This window comes from Coloeus monedula, assembly GCF_965178545.1.
Source record: "Coloeus monedula genome assembly, chromosome: 14".
NCBI classification, from domain to species: Eukaryota; Metazoa; Chordata; class Aves; order Passeriformes; family Corvidae; genus Coloeus; species Coloeus monedula.
The window spans coordinates 17,808,632-17,826,366 of NC_138794.1; the positions used below are offsets into that span (position 1 = coordinate 17,808,632).

The window sequence follows — 17,735 nt, forward strand, 5'->3', positions numbered from 1 at the left end:
AGGTGGGCTCGCAAAGCATGCTTAGCTGATGTAGAAGGATGTTCTCTGGATTAGCTGTACTCCAGACACCAGTCTGGATGTTATATCAAATGCTTTTTGAATAACTTTTTCTTTCCCTTCTGAAAAATGTCTAATTTAGAATCTAGATGAAATCCTGTATTAAAGCAAGCTGTTGGCCAAGGTTACAGCTATGACAAGATCCTCAGATTTGGGGATGTCCAACACTAACCTACTTCAACCCTCACTTTCAGCACAGGCATTATACTGGAGTTCATCTCATGGATGCTAAATTATTCAAGTCTATCTTTCTACAGATAATAAGACAGGCCAAAGTACAACCTTCAACCTCTGCCTTGGCTCGCAACCACAGTGGGCTTTCCCCAGTGTAGCAGGCAGACAGGAGAAGCAGAGATAGGTCTTCAGTTTTGGCACTATAGTCTGCCAACTGAAGCAAGAGTAAAGAGGTCTGCAAAGTGCATTGTAATTTTGTTTGCAGAGAGCAGGAGTACATTTCTGTAACCGACTATGTTAAAGCACAGCAAGAATGCTTCCCCACTGAATCAATTTTGTTCCAATGAGCTAAAGCTTCAGGGCCTCAGAAACCAAGAGAGGGAACCCTAAATATTTTACAGAGCTCTTTTCTTTTTGAAAAAACCTTAATTTTGTGATTTCTAGAGAGAAGAGTTGGTTGATTACTTTTAGTAATATCTGTTCTGAAATTGGAGGGAAAAAAATGTTCCTTGGGGAAATAGTTTCTCTTTTCTAAATTCCCTACTTGCTTAAAATAATGTTTTTAATTTTGTGTCCATAATATTACAAACAATACTAAAATTTTGTTATAGAAGATTCTTAACTGATTTACCTAAACCCAAGATGCTTTAGGGTACTGTTGGGCGGGGGGGCGTGTAGAGATGTTTTTGGGTTTTTTTCAGCATGCCTTTCCTAAATTCCTTTTTGTTCAGGTTCCTAATTCTGTCATAGCAGAACGTCAACTATGACAGATTACTTCTTTTTTTTCATTCGGAGTTTCAGAAGAGATTTCTATATTAATCTTGAAGTTTGTCATTATTTTCATTAAGTGTAAAGTTTTCTAGGACTGGATCCATTGTCCCAGTCTGATCTCTGAGACAGTCTAAAGGACATCCTGAGCAAGATGCTTCAGGTTTGTTACATATATTTATAGATGTGGTCTTCAGGCTAAGCATTTGGCAGAGATTTTTATCTGGTGTACTGATAAAAGGGTTTAAACAAAAGAATAAAACGGATGTCTTCCCTCCTGCTCGCTGTGGGCGCAGGGTTTTTTAAGTATTCTCTGCCTTTGTGACAGGAAGTCGTAGCTTTCCTTCCCTCTCGTGCTGTTGAAAAACAAAGCCCGTGCCCTGGGGTAGCGCTCCCGCGCCGCGGGGAGGCTCAGGCCGGGCTCGGCTGCAGCGCTGGGCCCACCCTGCCCGCGCTCGGGGTGGGCAAGGGCGGGCGCAGCCCCGCGTTCCGCTGAACACAAGGCGCTCCGGCCGAGAACCGGGCTGGTGGGGGCTGGGCCCCCGGCTGACGGCAGCTTCTGCAGCTCCTCGGCCTCCCCGGGCTGGGCAAAGGTTGGCGCGGCTCCCGCCGAGTCCAAGGGTTGCTCGTCTGGGGAGACTCGAGATTCCTGCAGCTGGGCGGGCGGGAGACGAGCGAGCGTCTGCAGGTTTGTGCTGCCTTTCTTAGCATAGGAATGTGGAAGGCCGTGACCAAGCGGAAAGATTTAATCTGCTTTAACGTTATGATTTACTAAAGTACTTTTTGCCTTTTGCAGGCACGAACTGAAGACTTCCTGATCAGGGATTCAGCAACTCTGTTCCTTAGGGAGTCATTCCTACCTATCAACAATACCAGGTTAGGTTGCTGCTAGAAATGAGATAATAAAAGCTTGGTTAATAAGCTTTTCATGCCTGCTCTTCTGAACAGACTGAGTGCATCTCTCTAACAAGTCTTTCTCTGGAGTGGCTGCAGCCTAACTAGTTCATAAGCTACGATGTAAGAAACCCGAGCTGGCAAGGGGGGTTGGTTTTCTTTACTTGTTTAATAAATGTGGGAAACTCTTCTCCAGTAGCTGAATGTATTTTTTTGCAGTGATTACTGCTTCTGATGTCAGATTACAGATCAGATCATCCAGCTTTTCTTTTTCTCCTAGAGACACAATGTCTTCTGGAAATGACTGGCAACCCCAGACCTTGACCAAACCAACACTTGGTGAGAAAGAGGCAGCTGAATTGGTTGACAGGGTGTTTGGATTGAAGGTATCTTGGGTCAGGCCACTCCCCAGCTATGATGATCAGAACTTCCATGTGCGTGTCTCAGCTGAAGGTGCTGATGAGTATGTCCTCAAAATCACCAATTCAGAAGACAGCCAGGAGCCTGACCTCATTGAAGCACAGACCCAGGCCATGATGTTTCTCAGTGCTGAAGGCTTCCCTTCAGCTACTCCTTATCTCACAAAAGATGGCAACATAATGTCTCTGGAGTCGGGAGGTGAGCCATTGTGGGCACCTTTGAGAGTGGGCGCCTGAGAGCAGGTGCCCACTCTCACCCTTAGCTCGGCAGTAGCTTGCTATATGGCACACCATGTATGTGCTAAAGGCAAACTCTAGGCTTGTGTTTCAATAGTAGGGATATATATCAGGTGACCTGTGTTCCAGCCATAATAGTCCAAACTTAAAATACCAGAAGCAAAGTAACTCAGAGAGAGTAATAATTAACTAGGAAAACACTTCAGTTTAACAAATTGGAGAAAACATTTATCTGATGTCTGTGTCCATGCACAAGAAATGTTAAAAAACGCTTCATTGACTACATGGTGCTCGAAATTATTTGCCTGCAGAGTGGTGTAAAATACAGTTCTAGCCCATCTCTGAAGCCAGAGCAAATTGCTTTAAGTGTTTGGAAGAAAAATTGTGTTGGCATTTAGCTTTTACTGTCACTGTAACTTCCATACAACATTTGGGATTCCTGAGACCTGTTCTGCTGCAAAACTTTACGTGGGTGTGCGCGGGCACTGTAGGAACCCTGCCTAGTGCTGAGTTGGGTCCAAGCACAAGAACTAAAGATCCAGCATAGATTTTGTAAGTGTGTTAAGATTTGTACATTATTATACAACATTCTGGTAAATCAAATCTTTGCATGAAATCTGTTTTATGAGCTACATCTGACAACTTCTATACTGGGATAAACGTTTTTTGCCTCTTGCATTAATTAATACACTCAATAGCACATATCGGAGTGACTGACTGCCTGTGTCCTTGTCAGATACTAGACCTGGGAGCAAGAAGTACATGGTCAGACTGCTGACTTACCTGCCAGGTACACCAGTAGCAAAAATTGCTACCAATGCTCAGATTCTGTATGAGATCGGGAAGCTCGCTGCCAGGGTGGATAAAGTGCTCTCAGAGGTGAGTTCTCATGCTTCAGCCTCAGACTTCTCTCTTAATCAATGTCTCTTCAGTATTTGCTCACGTGCTTGCTGCCTGCTTTTCTGACCTGCAAAATGCAAGTTGGTGACTGCAGATGTCAGTTTGATTCATGGCTCAGGTGCCAGCCTCCAAGCTGGCTGCTACTTAAAGCCTTTCTCCAAGTACATGGCAAGTGACTTGGTACTGATGATCCTTCTGCAATGCATTTTTGTACCACAGAGAGATAAGGCGTTCTTTTTACTTATGCAAAGCTCACCTGTTAGTGTTTCAAACCTGGCAAATAGAGGAGAATGAACCCTAGGGATCTTGTATTAGAAGAATGCCAAGCTTGTTTTAAAGGATTTTTGCATAGTACACAGCTGGCTGATCTATTACTTTGAATTCCTTTTGACTTGTTGACTTTCTCCTCATCATTAGCAATGTGACCATTTCACATTGGTAGCAGCTGGTACCCTCCCTACAGTGCCAGCTGTGCCAACAAACAGGGATCTGTGACACTTCTCATTTGCATTGCTTCCACTTAAATAGTTCTAGTGCAAAATAAGTTCTGTCTTTACTCTGTAGTTATACGGGACAATAAGGCTGATCAATCAGCCAGTAATTAAGTTTCATGCATGAAAGAACTCACATTATTTATTAACCTTTCATTAACCTTTTCTTCTCATGTTCTGGCTACCAGCTTCAGACAGTTATGAAATGTGAATTGCCAGTTTTACTAACCATATTCTTAAATTACAGGAGCATTTTTCAGTTGGGGAAGATAACTTACTGTTGCCTTCTTACACACTGGTCACACTCTTATGATTAAAATAAGTCTCAAAATATGCCTGTGACTCGTCCTGCCAAGGAGGAAGTAGTTAATGAGAAGCAATTCTGATGGAAAAGGCTCTTTATTCCCTTAACATATGGATTATCATCCACCAAGGTGGTTTAGGCTCAATCTTGTTCTTCACCTGTTCATACGCTGTCCACTTTTGACTACCATTTAGTGATCTTTAAGAGCCTTAATTACAAGCATAGTTTTTGGGTTTTTTCTTAAAAGGAAGCCAGCTACTCTTGTGGGAAGCTTTTTTTTATTTGCCCTATGCACTGATCAAATCTGGCCCAGAGGTAACCTTAATAAGCATCTGAGGAGTCCAAGATAAGCATGGGATGTGCAGTGGGAGAGATGCTTTTCCCCTCTGAATGTCACTTTCCAAACCATCTCTTCCATTTGCTAGTGAGAGAAAGGTCAAGGACCTTGTTTGTTTAAAGTAGTGAGACCTGGATGTACAAAGGCAAATTTCCATAAGAATAAAGCCATGGTCAGTGTCTCCATAAACTACTGTGCTCAGGATTTTTCACACACCAGCTGTTCCTAAGGCTTGTGCCCCAAAGGTCTCACCTTTAAAAGCACAGAGTATGCCTGTTCCCAGCACACTGGCAGGTTTTGTGTCTCTGGTGCTCCCACAGCTTTCTGCAGCACCAGCTGTGCAGGCTGAGCTCTGCCAGAGGGGGACTCTGACCTTGGCAGAGGCTCAAAGTTGCCACATAATGTCACCCTATGGACAGTCAACAGCAATTTTAGATTATTAAAGTGACAAATTACTTAAGATAACCTTTGTACCTAAAACATGGGGAAAAAACCATTCAGGCTGTATGTAGATACTAAGATGCTTGCCTTAATCATTCTTCAGGTTATTTTTTACTCATTACTATTAAAGCAATAGTCCAAGTCATAGTGTTTCTCAGTCTTATTAGAAACCTGTTATAATTAATAGGAGTTTTGAATCAAGCCCTTTAATCATGAAGTCAGCATTTTTTTCTTATGGCCTACATTATTGTGTGCTTTTTCCAAAGAAATTCCAGCACCCATCAGTCAAAAGTCTGCATCGAGGTCAGTTCATTTGGAACCTGGCAAATGTTCCTCTTCTAGATCAGTACATTTATGCCTTGGGCCAGAACAAATACCGTGCAGTGGTGGAGCAAGTTATTGAGCAGTTCAAAGGCAAAGTAATACCCAAGCTAAGCAGTTTCCGAGCCTGTGAGTATTTTATTCTTATTGTAATTATGTTGAACTGAGACACAGAAATTTCTTACAGGAGTTTAGGTCTGTGGAAAAGGAAAACAAAAATGGCAAACAAAGTATATCTCTTTTCCCTAGCTTAGACTTGGACAAATATTGTGCTGAATGTGCACAGCACAGAGTAAGCCAAGAGGAATGTTCCGTCTAGTCAGGATCAATTCTTTATGTTTCTGATGAGTTTGCTCCCACTTAAGGCTGTGATTTTCATGCTGTTATATCAGCTTTCTAAATATATATGGAATACAGTACTACTGTAAAAAAGGCCCATATAAGTACTTAATCATATTTTTGGAATTCAATTGACATTGATACTGATGATGATGATGTGACAGTTCTACAGTTGGAAACTACTATTGTGCATTTGCAAACACGTAGTGTATTGCAGGTCACACCAGCCTGGAGTGAGATCTTGTAACACTCCCTCTTACCCATTGCTGTCAGTCATCTGGCAGTGCAGTGGAGGTTCATGGGAAGCAGTAAAGGTGTGAAAGGCAGCACTTGATGCTGCAAGGGACTAGTGTGGTTTTGTACTCGAGTGTTAGTTTGATGTGCATCTTCTCAAAGCTGTTTCAGCTGTTTAATAATTATTAAATACTTTTTCTATTTCTTCTGTGTTTAGGTATCAATCATGGCGACCTTAATGACCACAACATTCTAGTAGACTCTAGTTCTGCTTCCCTGGAGAATCCCCAGTACAGAGTGTCTGGCATCCTGGACTTCAGCGACATGAGTTATGGGTATTACGTGTTTGAGGTTGCGATAGCCATCATGTACATGATGATTGAGAGCCCAGACCCTCTGAGCATTGGGGGACATGTTCTCGCAGGGTTTGAGAGTGTTGTGCCACTCACCGTCGAGGAGAGAGGTGCCCTCTTCCTCCTGGTGAGCGGGAGGTTTGCACAGTCCCTCGTCATTGCTGCCCACACGGCTCTGCTGTACCCGGAAAACAAGGAGTACCTCACAATCACAGCCAAAACTGGTTGGAAACATTTGATGACAATGTTCGAAGTGGGCCAGGAAGCTGTGGAGAAGATGTGGTTTGAGACAGCCCAGGCGTACATGCACCACGCACCTGCCCCGTAGGTCCGTGACCGCTGAGGTGCTGAGGGTGACACTGGACTGAATAAAGGCAATAAAGGCAGCGCTGCCCGGGCTGAATGGGGCGCGTCCCCCGCGCTGTTTCCGCGGGCAGGGGCCGGGCCAGGCTCGTCCCCCTGGCAGAGAAGCGGGAGAGGAAGCCATTACCGCCCTCACGGCGGGCACTGGGGCGTGGCCGTTACCCGCCCTCACGGCAGGGGCAGTGTACGTGACCATTATGCGCCCTCATGACAGAGGCAGGGCCGTCACTCGCCCTCACGCCCGGGGTGTGGTGTGACCACTACCTGCCCTCACAGGGCGGGAGCAGGGCTGTTACTCGCCCTCACACCGGGGGTGTGGTGTGACCACTACCTGCCCTCACAGGGCGGGGGGAGCCGTTTCCCGCTCCTTTCGGGGGAGCGCGGGCGCGGGCACGCGCACGTCACGCAGCGGGCGATGCGCGCCAGCCCCGCCCCGCGGCGAGAGGGACGGGCGCAAGCCCCGCCCCAGGCCGGCACGCAGCACCGCGCAGGCGCGGCGGCCATTTCCGGCGCGGCGGTGAAGGTTCGGGCGCGGCCGCAGCGCCCGGTTCTTGCCCGCCGGCCGGGCCTCAGCCCCTCCCCCGCCCGGTCTATCGGTTCCTTCCGGCCCGCCGTGAGTGAGGACGGGCGGCGGGTGGGCGATGGGGCGCGGACGCGTCTCTGCGCGGCGCGGAAGGCGGCGCGGCCCTCGCACTCCGCCGCGCTGAGGATGACTGTGCAGTGCGGGAGGCGGGCGGCAGCGCCCCCTGGGGCTGTGCCGGGGTGCGCTCGGTGCCGGCTCCCGGGGTTCCCGGTTCACGTGCCCTGTGCTCTCTTGCAGACCCAGTGCCGGTTCCCGTGCCCTCCTGCCGGCCCGCTGCTCTCTGCCCGCGGCGCGTCCCCGGCACCATGGTGAGTGACCCGCCTTCCCAGGGGCTTTGCTGAGCCGCGGGTCCTGCCGAGTCACGGCCCGGGCGGGGGCGGCGGGCGGCGGTCACACTGCAGGGGCTGGGCTGCGGGCATCAGTGACCAGCCTGGTTACCGAGTGGGTGGGTCTGTTATACAGGGGCTTTACAGCGTTGCTGACAGGAGACTGGTGATACTTACTGAGCTATTCCTTTTACAGTCTCGAAGATATGACTCCAGAACTACCATATTTTCTCCAGAAGGTATTTTTTAACCCGACACTTTTAAGTAAACTCTGACTGTTCTATCCATCTTCTCAAAACTATCAAAACACTTGCACAAAGGGTGGTTTGAAGCATGTTTCTGTCTGAATGAATATAAGTTACAGAAATCATATTTACCCACACCTAGTTCTGTAGGAACAACAAGGGTCCAAAGTGGACACTTTCAAATTCGTTCTAATTGAAGCAATAATGAGACCTTGTACCATTAGTAATATCACCTGCCATGTTTTTGAAATAACCATTTATCTTTTGTTTGAGTATGGTTATGAGTATGGGTTATGAGTATGAGTATGGTCCCCTGAGAATGGATAATAACCTGCTGGTGCAATCACACCTCTCCTTGTTACTCTTGCACATGCTGAAACAAGTACGTACAAACCATGTTTTCTTACTTCTTAGATGGGATAAACTCAAGAAGTCCAATATTAAATATTTCTTTGTTTATTGAAAATTTGTCTTGGCTCATTTTACTGCAGCAGAGAGCTCTTTAAATTTTTTCTTTTTTCTTTTTTTTTTTCTTTATAGGGTTTTTCTCCCCAGTGGCCATGTCCAGTATTACCTTATTTTCCTTCTCTGACTCCCTCCTTTTCAGCCAGTTAATTTTCTATTGACTGGTAACACACTGAAGAAGTAAGAGTAGATGGTACAATGAGCACTTGTCAGATTCTTGTAATTTTAAGTCACCTTGTGTAGTTGGTCTTGTTCAGTGTCATTTTTTGATGATAGGAATTTCAATCCTTTCCCAGGTCGCCTGTACCAGGTTGAATATGCAATGGAAGCCATCGGGCATGCAGGCACTTGCCTGGGAATTCTAGCAAATGATGGAGTTCTGCTGGCAGCAGAGAGGCGCAACATTCACAAGCTTCTTGATGAAGTGTTTTTCTCAGAGAAAATATACAAACTTAATGAGTAAGTTGAAATGATGGTTAAATGTCCAGTGATGTTATTAGCCACAAAGCACTGATTAGCACGTAACCTGGTCTTATTTTATTTGAACTGTTAATAATCTTTTTGTTTGGCGTTTTAGACAAGTAGGACTATTTCGTCATTGTTCACTTCAGTAGTTCTTCTAAAGTAGAAGTATTGCTGGCTTGTTTTTTTATCTCTAGGAGAATTTTCTAGGTGGAATAGCTTGTTTGTTGGTACTACACGATACAAAGTAATGGTATTTTAGCATTTAAGAAAACTGGGAAATATCAGTTTTACAAAATGCCATTGGGAGGCAGAATAAAGAATGCCCACAAAAATTACCATGCTATTTCAGCTCACCTTCTATGTCTCTGTTTTTCTTTGGTGACTCAAAAAGAACAAGATGACTGGGTAAAACATGCCTTAGGCTTCTTTGCCATAATTGTTGCAGAGATAAAATGTCTTTCTATTACCATTTCCTTTCTAGCTCCTGGAAGTTAAATTTGTGATGTCAGAGCAAGGAGTTTTATGGATTGTGCTTTCTTGTAGCAAGGGAGGTAGAGCTTCATCCTTGACAAAAGCTGCACATGAAGCACAAATAGTTTTCCATCCTGTCAGCTTCCTATTCCACATTGATCTTGAAAGCATCTAGAATGGCAGGAAGAAGTGCTGAATTTTCAAGGAGGCAGTGTAATAGCACACTGGAGTAGTCACCTAAAACAGCCCTTCCATCTTTTGGAAAATTTGTAATTTCACGAATCCTTTTTGTGTAGTGAAAGCTTTGTAGCATATCAGATTGAGCTAAAGAGATTCTAAATTAAGAGCTAACAAAACAATCAAGCATTGAAGTGCTTATTTTTCTTAGGGTCCTGTCAAGACCACTAATTTTCAGTTACACAGATGCCATGTGTCAGCCAGCAACTCCCACTGAAGGCCTGTCACATCTGTGTGGCTCCTTTGGTGTTGTGGTGTGCTGTGTCAGGTGGCCTCCTGAGAGGCACCTGTATTTGCCTAATGGCTCTTGTAAAGCCACTCAGAATTTAATCATCCTTGGCACAGCCCTCTTCTCAGAACTGTATGTATAACTAATATACTGACTCGCTGACTTTTGCTGTCCACCTTTGCTTTTAGCAAAAGGTTACGGATATTTCTGGTGTACCCTAAAGGCAGGAGCTGATTAACCTGTTTTGTATGGCAGCTGTGTAGTTTTATCAGAAAAGCCCGACAGTAGGTGCTCTGCTTGAATCCCTGCATAAAGACCTGACTGTTGGTTGGAGATTGACAGGGATTCAGTTAATTTGTATGCTTTTCTTGCAGGGATATGGCTTGCAGTGTTGCAGGAATAACTTCAGATGCCAATGTTCTAACAAATGAGCTGAGACTGATTGCACAGAGGTAGGTCTGCTGACAGCTAACATGGTTTCACTTGCCTGTGCTGTCACATTCAGCTCTCTTTATGCATTTGATCAGAATGAACATGCATTAGTAGATCAGAAGTAGATTGAAATAGAACAGCTAGATCAAAGAGGCTTTAACTTAGGAACTTGTTTCCTCTTAAATGTGATACAGGATATGGTCAGCAAAACAAGTTTTGAAACCTGGTATTTTTCTTCTTTGATATTAGGTATTTGTTACAGTATCAAGAGCCCATTCCTTGTGAACAACTAGTAACAGCACTGTGTGATATCAAGCAGGCTTACACGCAGTTTGGAGGTAATGAAGTATGATGAATCATTGCGTTACCAAATGTCTCAAGAACAATTCTCTTACATAATATGAAGGATCTAAGTCTGTGGACAGTCCTAGTGAATTCTGTTTAAAAAGTTATGCTTAGAAAAAATTTAAGAGGGGAATGGGTAGTCATGGTTACTGTTTTTTGCTGCTGAGGCTTCTACTTTTTATTGCTCGGGAAATTGATGGCTGAGATGCTGGGCCATTGCATAGAATGCTTTGATTGCTCTTCCATTTAATGAATACCTTCAAAAGACCAGCAGAGAATTGTTTAGGCAACCTTTCAACATTTTGGGCCTATCCAGCATAATGGCACAATGAATCAAAAGCAAGGCTGTATGTAGTGATATCAATATTGTAACACTTAAAAAAAAATACTATTTCTGTGGCTCAAGCAACATATTAGAAAATGATATTGTAAGTAGTGTTCCTTAGTATGTGAACTGATGATTCTGTTGTTTTACATGTATGTAGTGGGAGAGAATTTTAACTACCTTTTTAACTACCTGGCTTTTGACACTGCTAAGTTAAATGCTTTAACAGCTAAGCTACATACTTGAAATACTAAATTGTGATTTGAAGTCCTGAGATGATAAATTACAATTTGTGGAGACACAAATGAGCTGCTCTTAAGGTTAAATGGAATAAACCTCCGCTGCCTCCCACCCCGTGACTTTGAAAGAAATGCTGGCTTGCTTATCTCAAGCAACAGAAGTGCAGAACTCTCTGTTAAATCCTAGTTCACAGGAATAGATTGAAAAACGAAATCAAAGAAAGTAATTGTCACTCACGACCAATCTTGTTACTAAATTTAGGTTGCTAATAGCCTTCTTTTCAACAGGAAAACGTCCTTTTGGTGTTTCATTGCTCTACATTGGCTGGGATAAGCATTATGGATTTCAGCTGTATCAAAGTGATCCTAGTGGAAATTATGGAGGGTGGAAAGCCACATGCATTGGGAATAACAGTGCTGTAAGTTCTGGGTGTTTTCTTCTCAAAAAGACAAGTTAAAAAGTGTAAATTGTACTGTATTAATTAAGCTGAATTGTTGATTATTAGTGCAGGAGAGATTTATAGGTAATTGTAGAAATGCTGCTGTTAACTCATGTGTTAGTATTATCTGGCAGAACCCCAACTGTTTGGTTGATTGCCCAAAGACACCATTTTAATTTCTGTGACATTTACAGGCAGCTGTGTCAATGCTGAAGCAAGACTACAAAGAAGGGGAAATGACCTTAAAGACTGCCCTGGCATTGGCCATTAAGGTTCTAAACAAAACCATGGATGTCAGCAAGCTCTCTGCTGAGAAAGGTGAGCGTTCGCTGATGGGATGGCACCCTCTGCTTAAACAAAGGGAACAGTGAGTGCACATATTCCAGATGTGGCTCCTGGAGTTTTAGTTGTCACAAAAAAACCCATTTTTAGAAGACGCAGCAGTTCTCAGCCTTAGCCTAAGAGGCATTCAGATAGCTTAGTCCAGGATGATCCCTGTTGGCCAGCTGCAGAGATGAGGCTGCAGTTTGGGGATTGAAATGCCTGTGTGTCTGGGAGCAGAACCCCTGAGAGGAGCTACCCTGCTGCTGTGTTCTGCTGCAGGAGGGGACTGCGGGTGGCTGCCTCCAGCCAGGCTGCTTGGCAGAGGGAGGATTGGAGCCTTCTGCCTCACTGTCACTTGTAATCTCAAACCTTGCCCTGCTGATGATTGCTCTGCCTAAATGCTGCTGTCTGTTCCATGTGTTTCAGTTGAAATTGCAACACTGACAAGAGAGAACGGAAAGACAGTAATAAGGGTTCTGAAGCAAAAGGAGGTGGAACAATTGATAAAACAACATGAGGAGGAGGAAGCAAAAGCTGAACGTGAAAAGAAGGAGAAAGAACAAAAAGAGAAGGATAAATAGTATATGAAATCAAGTGTTCTCTAGATAATAAAGGACCTGCTTCAGCAAAAGATAATCTGGATTTCTGTTCTGTAGAAGCCTACAACCTACAACTATGCCATGGAGGACCCAGAATTAGTTTTGATGAACCAGGTCCTTAGTCATCATTTAGATAATTAGTTTACTGCTCCTTACATTGACCAATAATTGCTTTAATTCTTGAACACTCTTTCTTTCATCTTCTATTTTTTATTATGGAATAAAATTTAAGAAGAATAGTGATGAGTGTCTTTATTTCCTCAGTAATGCCTGGATATGCACAATCTTGAGGAATTTAATTGCTTTAAACCATTAAAACAAGGTATATGCTAGTTGGTAAAGAACAAATATGGTGTTAGAATTGTTAGAATTTCATGTGTATGTGTGGGTTTTCCTTTTAAGGTAGTGAAAAGAGCTCCTAAGTTTGAAAAGTCATTTCACAAATACGGAATTAAAGTGTGCTGGCATGCCAAGTTTTAGTTTTGGCCTATTTTGTTCTATAGCAGACTCTGTCAAACTGATGGTCTTGCAAGCAGTAGTGTTTTAAAAATGCCCTGTAGCAAATGTGTTCAGTTTATCATAGCCTTCACAAGTGCATGTGTTTTCTAAGGAATTAATCATACAACACTAGTTATATTCACACAAACTAGAAAGACATTTTACAAAGGCCACGTGAAAATGTTTTATCTTGTCAAAATACAAATAGGTAAGTAAAATAGTGCATGATTTTAGACCATGTTGACTATTTCACATTTTATCCTGAAAGGAAATTGAGATGTTCTATATTTAGTGTAGTGTTGCTGATACTTCCCCAGTGAATCTGGTTCCTTTCTCTGACGCACCAGTCAAGAAAACTAATCAGTTAACCACCAAGAAATCATAATTGTGTATGAATTGGAAATTATAGTAGTTTTTGTCCAGCTTGCCCCTATACTGAATGCAAAACAGTATGATTGTCAGATTAGCAAAAATCTCTTTCTGAAAAAAAAATCATCTGGTGTGAACAAAAGAAATGAAAACAAGTTACTGAAAATTACTGTGCACCCATGCAGATACCAAAAGCAAAGTGAAAAGCCTGAGTGACATGCTTAAATGTGAGGTCTTGCTGAATTTCAAACTATGACAGTGGTGATCCAGCCCATTTGTGCCCACCCTGGATTGTATTGATCTTGTAGGTTGGTTGGTTTGGTTTGGTTTTCTTACCCCAAAGGATACCTGATGTATACAGGATTTAATATGACTATTTAAAGAAACTGAGTGACTCTAAACTGTTTTGTTGGTTTTAATCCATCTCAGACATTTTTGACTAAAATGTACTTTGTCAACATGGCCAGAAATGACCCTTTCTCTTGACTAAACCCATTTTTGAGTTCACTGCTGAAGAGTCACTGTTGAGAACAGAGGGAAGGAATCTGACTGGAGATGTCTGTGCTGCAGCTTGTGTAGTTGTCCTGCACTCACTCTGGCAGCCTCTGTACAGAGAAGGAGGCTGTGGGTTCTTTGCAGGACCTGCTTGGTCATTATCTAAGTCTTGGTGCAGACCAATTGCTTTAGTCTTTTGCACTGAACTTAGACAGCACTTTGTTAATACTCAAATTTTATAGCTAATGAAAGTTCAACTGACTTTAATTAACTTACACCTTGTGCAACAGTAGGTCTTCCAAATAACAACACAGGAATGGTATTTTGTGTAACAAGTCCTGAATAGTTGCAGACAACATGCAATGGGTAATATTTAATCTCCATTATAAAGGATTGTATAAATACCTCAAGCTCCATTTTTATGTAGAAATCCAGTGCTCAATCTTTCTATTTTTTGATACCATGAATGCAATATATCAGCATCTTTTGCAGATTTCTGGATGATGGTTATACAGGTATTTGGAATATGCTCTAAAAGCAGCAATCCCAAAATGGGAGTTTTTTCTCACTTTTCAAAGATTACTTGCAACAGTAAGTGATAGATTCCAGCAATGCTTTCTGTCTTCTAGGAAACTTAAGAGCATCTGAACTTGTGTTCATCAATGTATATAGTCCATAAAAGGCAGTTCATTTAGTGTAGTAGTGTAAGTATTATCAGATAGCTTAGAATATAGACCTACTAAAATATTTTTCTTAAATGCATCTTTTTCTAACAAAATGGGGATAACTCATATATGCATATCTTGGTTTAAAGAATTAACAATACCATTTCTTTGCCAAATATGGCACCATTTGCTGGTAAAGGAGAACTTTTTTAGATACTGTAATAATAAAAAGTTGGAATGACTTTAATATTCTGAACTGTACTGCATAATGTATTGAAGCATTGTGATAAATTTTAAAAGATTATTTATTTAAAGGTTTTGTTTGCACAAAGTGGAAGTATTGTCTAATACTTTATGAGTATAATCTTTGAACAGTAATTACCAATTTAATTTTAAAAACTATCATCTCTCCTGAGTGCCATTAATAGCTGATTGTGAGCTGAGCCTCAGTACTGCCTTGGAATAGGCAAGTAACTCTAGCTGGCAGTCATGTCCAAGATGTACAGCCAAGTTCTCCAACCTAAATTTAATTTGTGATTCTTTTCTGCATTTGAGCCTAGGGCAGTAAGCAGATGCTGGAGATCTTTCATGATTAGAATCTTCCTGAGCCATCCGGACACTAATGCAAGTTCCTTACCTTTTCCTCCTGGAAATAAGAGCAGTATTTGACTGCATTGGCCTATTGTGTTGATTCTGGCTTTGTGTGTTTAAAAAAAAAAAAAAAAAAAAAAAATCACCACCAACTGTGCCTTTTCTGGGAGTGGTTTGGGGATAAGTCGTAAGAACAGAAAAAATGATTCTGGCGATACATTTGAGGTATCTTTGCTAATCAAAATGATCTTCCTGTTCTTTGTATGTTTTTTTGGTGTACGTAGTGTTTACGTAGAGTTTACAGTGTATTACATAAGTATTTAAAATATTTAGCTATTGCTGTGGATTTAATGTTATTTTAAAACAAGAACTTCATGTGGTGCTGTGGAAGGTGACAGATTTTTCAAATTAGGTAAAAGTATTTACTTAAAATTGTTTGCATAATATGATGTTTGTAAGCTTAAAAAACTGGATAGCTTATATCTCACTTGAGTGCATGATAGAACTTGTTAGGGCAAGTATGCAAATATTCACAAATAGATTGTCCTAAGGAATTGTAATGTGGTTTGTTATTCTAAGTAGTTTAGAGATAATGAAACTACCGCTTCTCCAGTAATTACCTGTGCTGTCTCTTGCATCTGTCAGTGTTTAAAAATAGTTAGCTTGTTTTCTAGGTGACTGTATTCTGTTCAAATAAAGTCAAATTAACTTCCAAGACTGCTTGTTATATGACCTCTTTTAGGAATGCTTTCCTCTTCATCCAAATATTTTACTTGTCAGATACAAAAGCACCCAAACTAAGATGAAAAACAAAAGACTACCAATGTTAAATTTGACAGCTACTTCTGTTTTTTTATGGATTTCCAAGGTAATTATTTATTCTTTCTGTTCATAACCTTAAAATTAGGGATGATACTTCTCCACTGTGTTGTGAAAATGAATATAATGATTGAAAGATGTCAATGGTTTTAGAAGCCACAGGACTGTATGTGATACATAGGTAACACAGATAAGTATACAAGACATGTAAGGCAAGAAGTTGGTGCACTCAAATACTTCATACATGAGAGAAATCACCTTGTTTCAGACTGGATGAGATTCTAAGACTTATTTAAATGTCTTTCATTTTCTTTAAAGCAGTTTCCATTACAGTTCTTCTGTAGTAAAAATTGTCCTCATTTTCAAGTTTTAATTGCAGTTATTTCTACTACAATATGAAAACCCACTAAAGTTACTGGATCTAAGAGTACCCTTCACTGGCTTTAATCTGGAGAAAATTCAGCTTCACAAAGTTTTTAGAATCCTTCTTATTTTACAAATAGAACTGAGCAGCTGGCTATTTTTATCTGTGTTTAATTTGGCATTTGGCTTTCCGGTTAAAATACTCTTCAGTGCACAGTAAAAGCTGCCATCAGCCAATTTATTGGAGATTCTCAGAGCATACTTTAGTGGGGACCTTCAGATGTCACCTCCTGCTGACAAGGGCCCTTTGAAAGACAGCATTACTCATGTAATTGTTTAGGCTTTCGCTTAATGATAAATATTAAACTTAACATGCTGCTGATATTATTAACATTTTGCTCCAAGTTCAAAGCAGCAGGAAAAACGGCTACTTATTTATAACTACTGTTTTCTAAAACAGTAGTAATACAACATAATTAATGTGTGCCAGATGATGCTACATAAAATATTTAGCAAAATGTTAGGCATGTAACCCAGACAGTTTAATCCTTTTATATCTTACAGCATCTGTTTTGCCTAGTTAGGACCCAGCTGCACACAAATCCACAGTTATGTAATAAAACCAGTTTCTTATGTCCTGCACGTTCTAGTGGCAGCTATGTTCAACATCGGTAGTGGCACATTATGGCTCTAAAATGCATCTACTGCAGTGCTCAGAAATACAGATTTTACCTGATAACCTCATGTTAGGAACACCAGGTGCAGTGCAGCAGTGAACCAGCTTCCATCAAAAACTACAGAGTTGCAATTTCAGTACAAATATTGCCCAGTAATTCTTGAAGCACTCAGAAAACATCAGAACTACAGTTCACATAAAGAAAAAACCCCAAAAACCTGGGGCTTTATGCCCTGTTTTAGGCTAAAATATATTTTTTATTTACTACACAATCTTAGGTTGACCACTGCATGTACACTGAGCATTTCAAAATAAGAGTCATGCTGCATCCTTTACACAAATATTTTGATTGTGGAAGATACGGCATATACAAGTGGATTCTCAATATATAAAATGACCATATTTACTGCAGAGCATTCAAATCAATACATCCTGTCACTACAAGTATGCTGGAAGAAACTCCTGTGTAAGCACCCTTTTTTTGTGTGCTTGTACAGACTGCATTATGTCTTGCACAGACATGCATAACCCAAACATGGCTGCAGAAAAAGAAAATACAGAAAAACATGAGTTTAAAAATTAAGAAAGGGGTTGAAATGCTCCAGTATCCTGTTTTAGTCATTGAAAAGAATCACCATTTGCACTGAGAGATGCACTGTTTTTCTGTAAAATGAACAATTGGTATGAAAGAATTTTGACAATTGACAACATGATTAATGAAATTGCTGTTCGGGTAATGCTCATTTTAGAAAGGTATAAAGTTGATAAAATTATTTGAGTTAAGTAAGGACCATTTTCCTGAGGAATCCAGTATCTTGCACTTTTCATGTAGAAGATTATTAACACTGTAAAGTCATTTAGCCCTTCTTTCCACGTCTTTTCTCTCTATAAAATATTAAACA

At 41.4% G+C, this 17,735-nt stretch overlaps 2 protein-coding genes across 2 annotated transcripts; both read left to right on the forward strand.

Annotated features, from left to right (window-relative positions):
* Positions 1–1,659: 1,659 nt before the first annotated feature.
* Positions 1,660–6,597, forward strand: HYKK (hydroxylysine kinase; the record flags this gene model as incomplete). Its single annotated transcript, XM_082290729.1, has 6 exons — positions 1,660–1,687; positions 1,796–1,875; positions 2,174–2,511; positions 3,286–3,428; positions 5,289–5,472; positions 6,134–6,597. Exons 3-6 carry the CDS (start codon positions 2,181–2,183, stop codon positions 6,595–6,597), a joined length of 1,122 nt encoding a protein of 373 aa, XP_082146855.1. The 5' UTR covers positions 1,660–1,687; positions 1,796–1,875; positions 2,174–2,180.
* Positions 6,598–6,988: 391 nt separating this feature from the next.
* PSMA4 (proteasome 20S subunit alpha 4) lies at positions 6,989–15,690 on the forward strand. The gene is made up of 9 exons (XM_082290658.1): positions 6,989–7,245; positions 7,453–7,523; positions 7,738–7,780; positions 8,548–8,710; positions 10,028–10,105; positions 10,335–10,423; positions 11,283–11,413; positions 11,629–11,752; positions 12,185–15,690. The coding sequence occupies exons 2-9, from the start codon at positions 7,521–7,523 to the stop codon at positions 12,337–12,339; spliced, it is 786 nt and encodes a 261-aa protein (XP_082146784.1). The 5' UTR covers positions 6,989–7,245; positions 7,453–7,520; the 3' UTR covers positions 12,340–15,690.
* Positions 15,691–17,735: the final 2,045 nt, after the last annotated feature.

Excerpts from the sequence above, each read along its gene's own strand:
- PSMA4 (XM_082290658.1), top strand. Across the intron at positions 8,711-10,027 it reads AAAATATACAAACTTAATGA|GGATATGGCTTGCAGTGTTG; the intron begins GTAAGTTGAAAT and ends CTTTTCTTGCAG. Across the intron at positions 10,424-11,282 it reads GGCTTACACGCAGTTTGGAG|GAAAACGTCCTTTTGGTGTT; the intron begins GTAATGAAGTAT and ends TCTTTTCAACAG.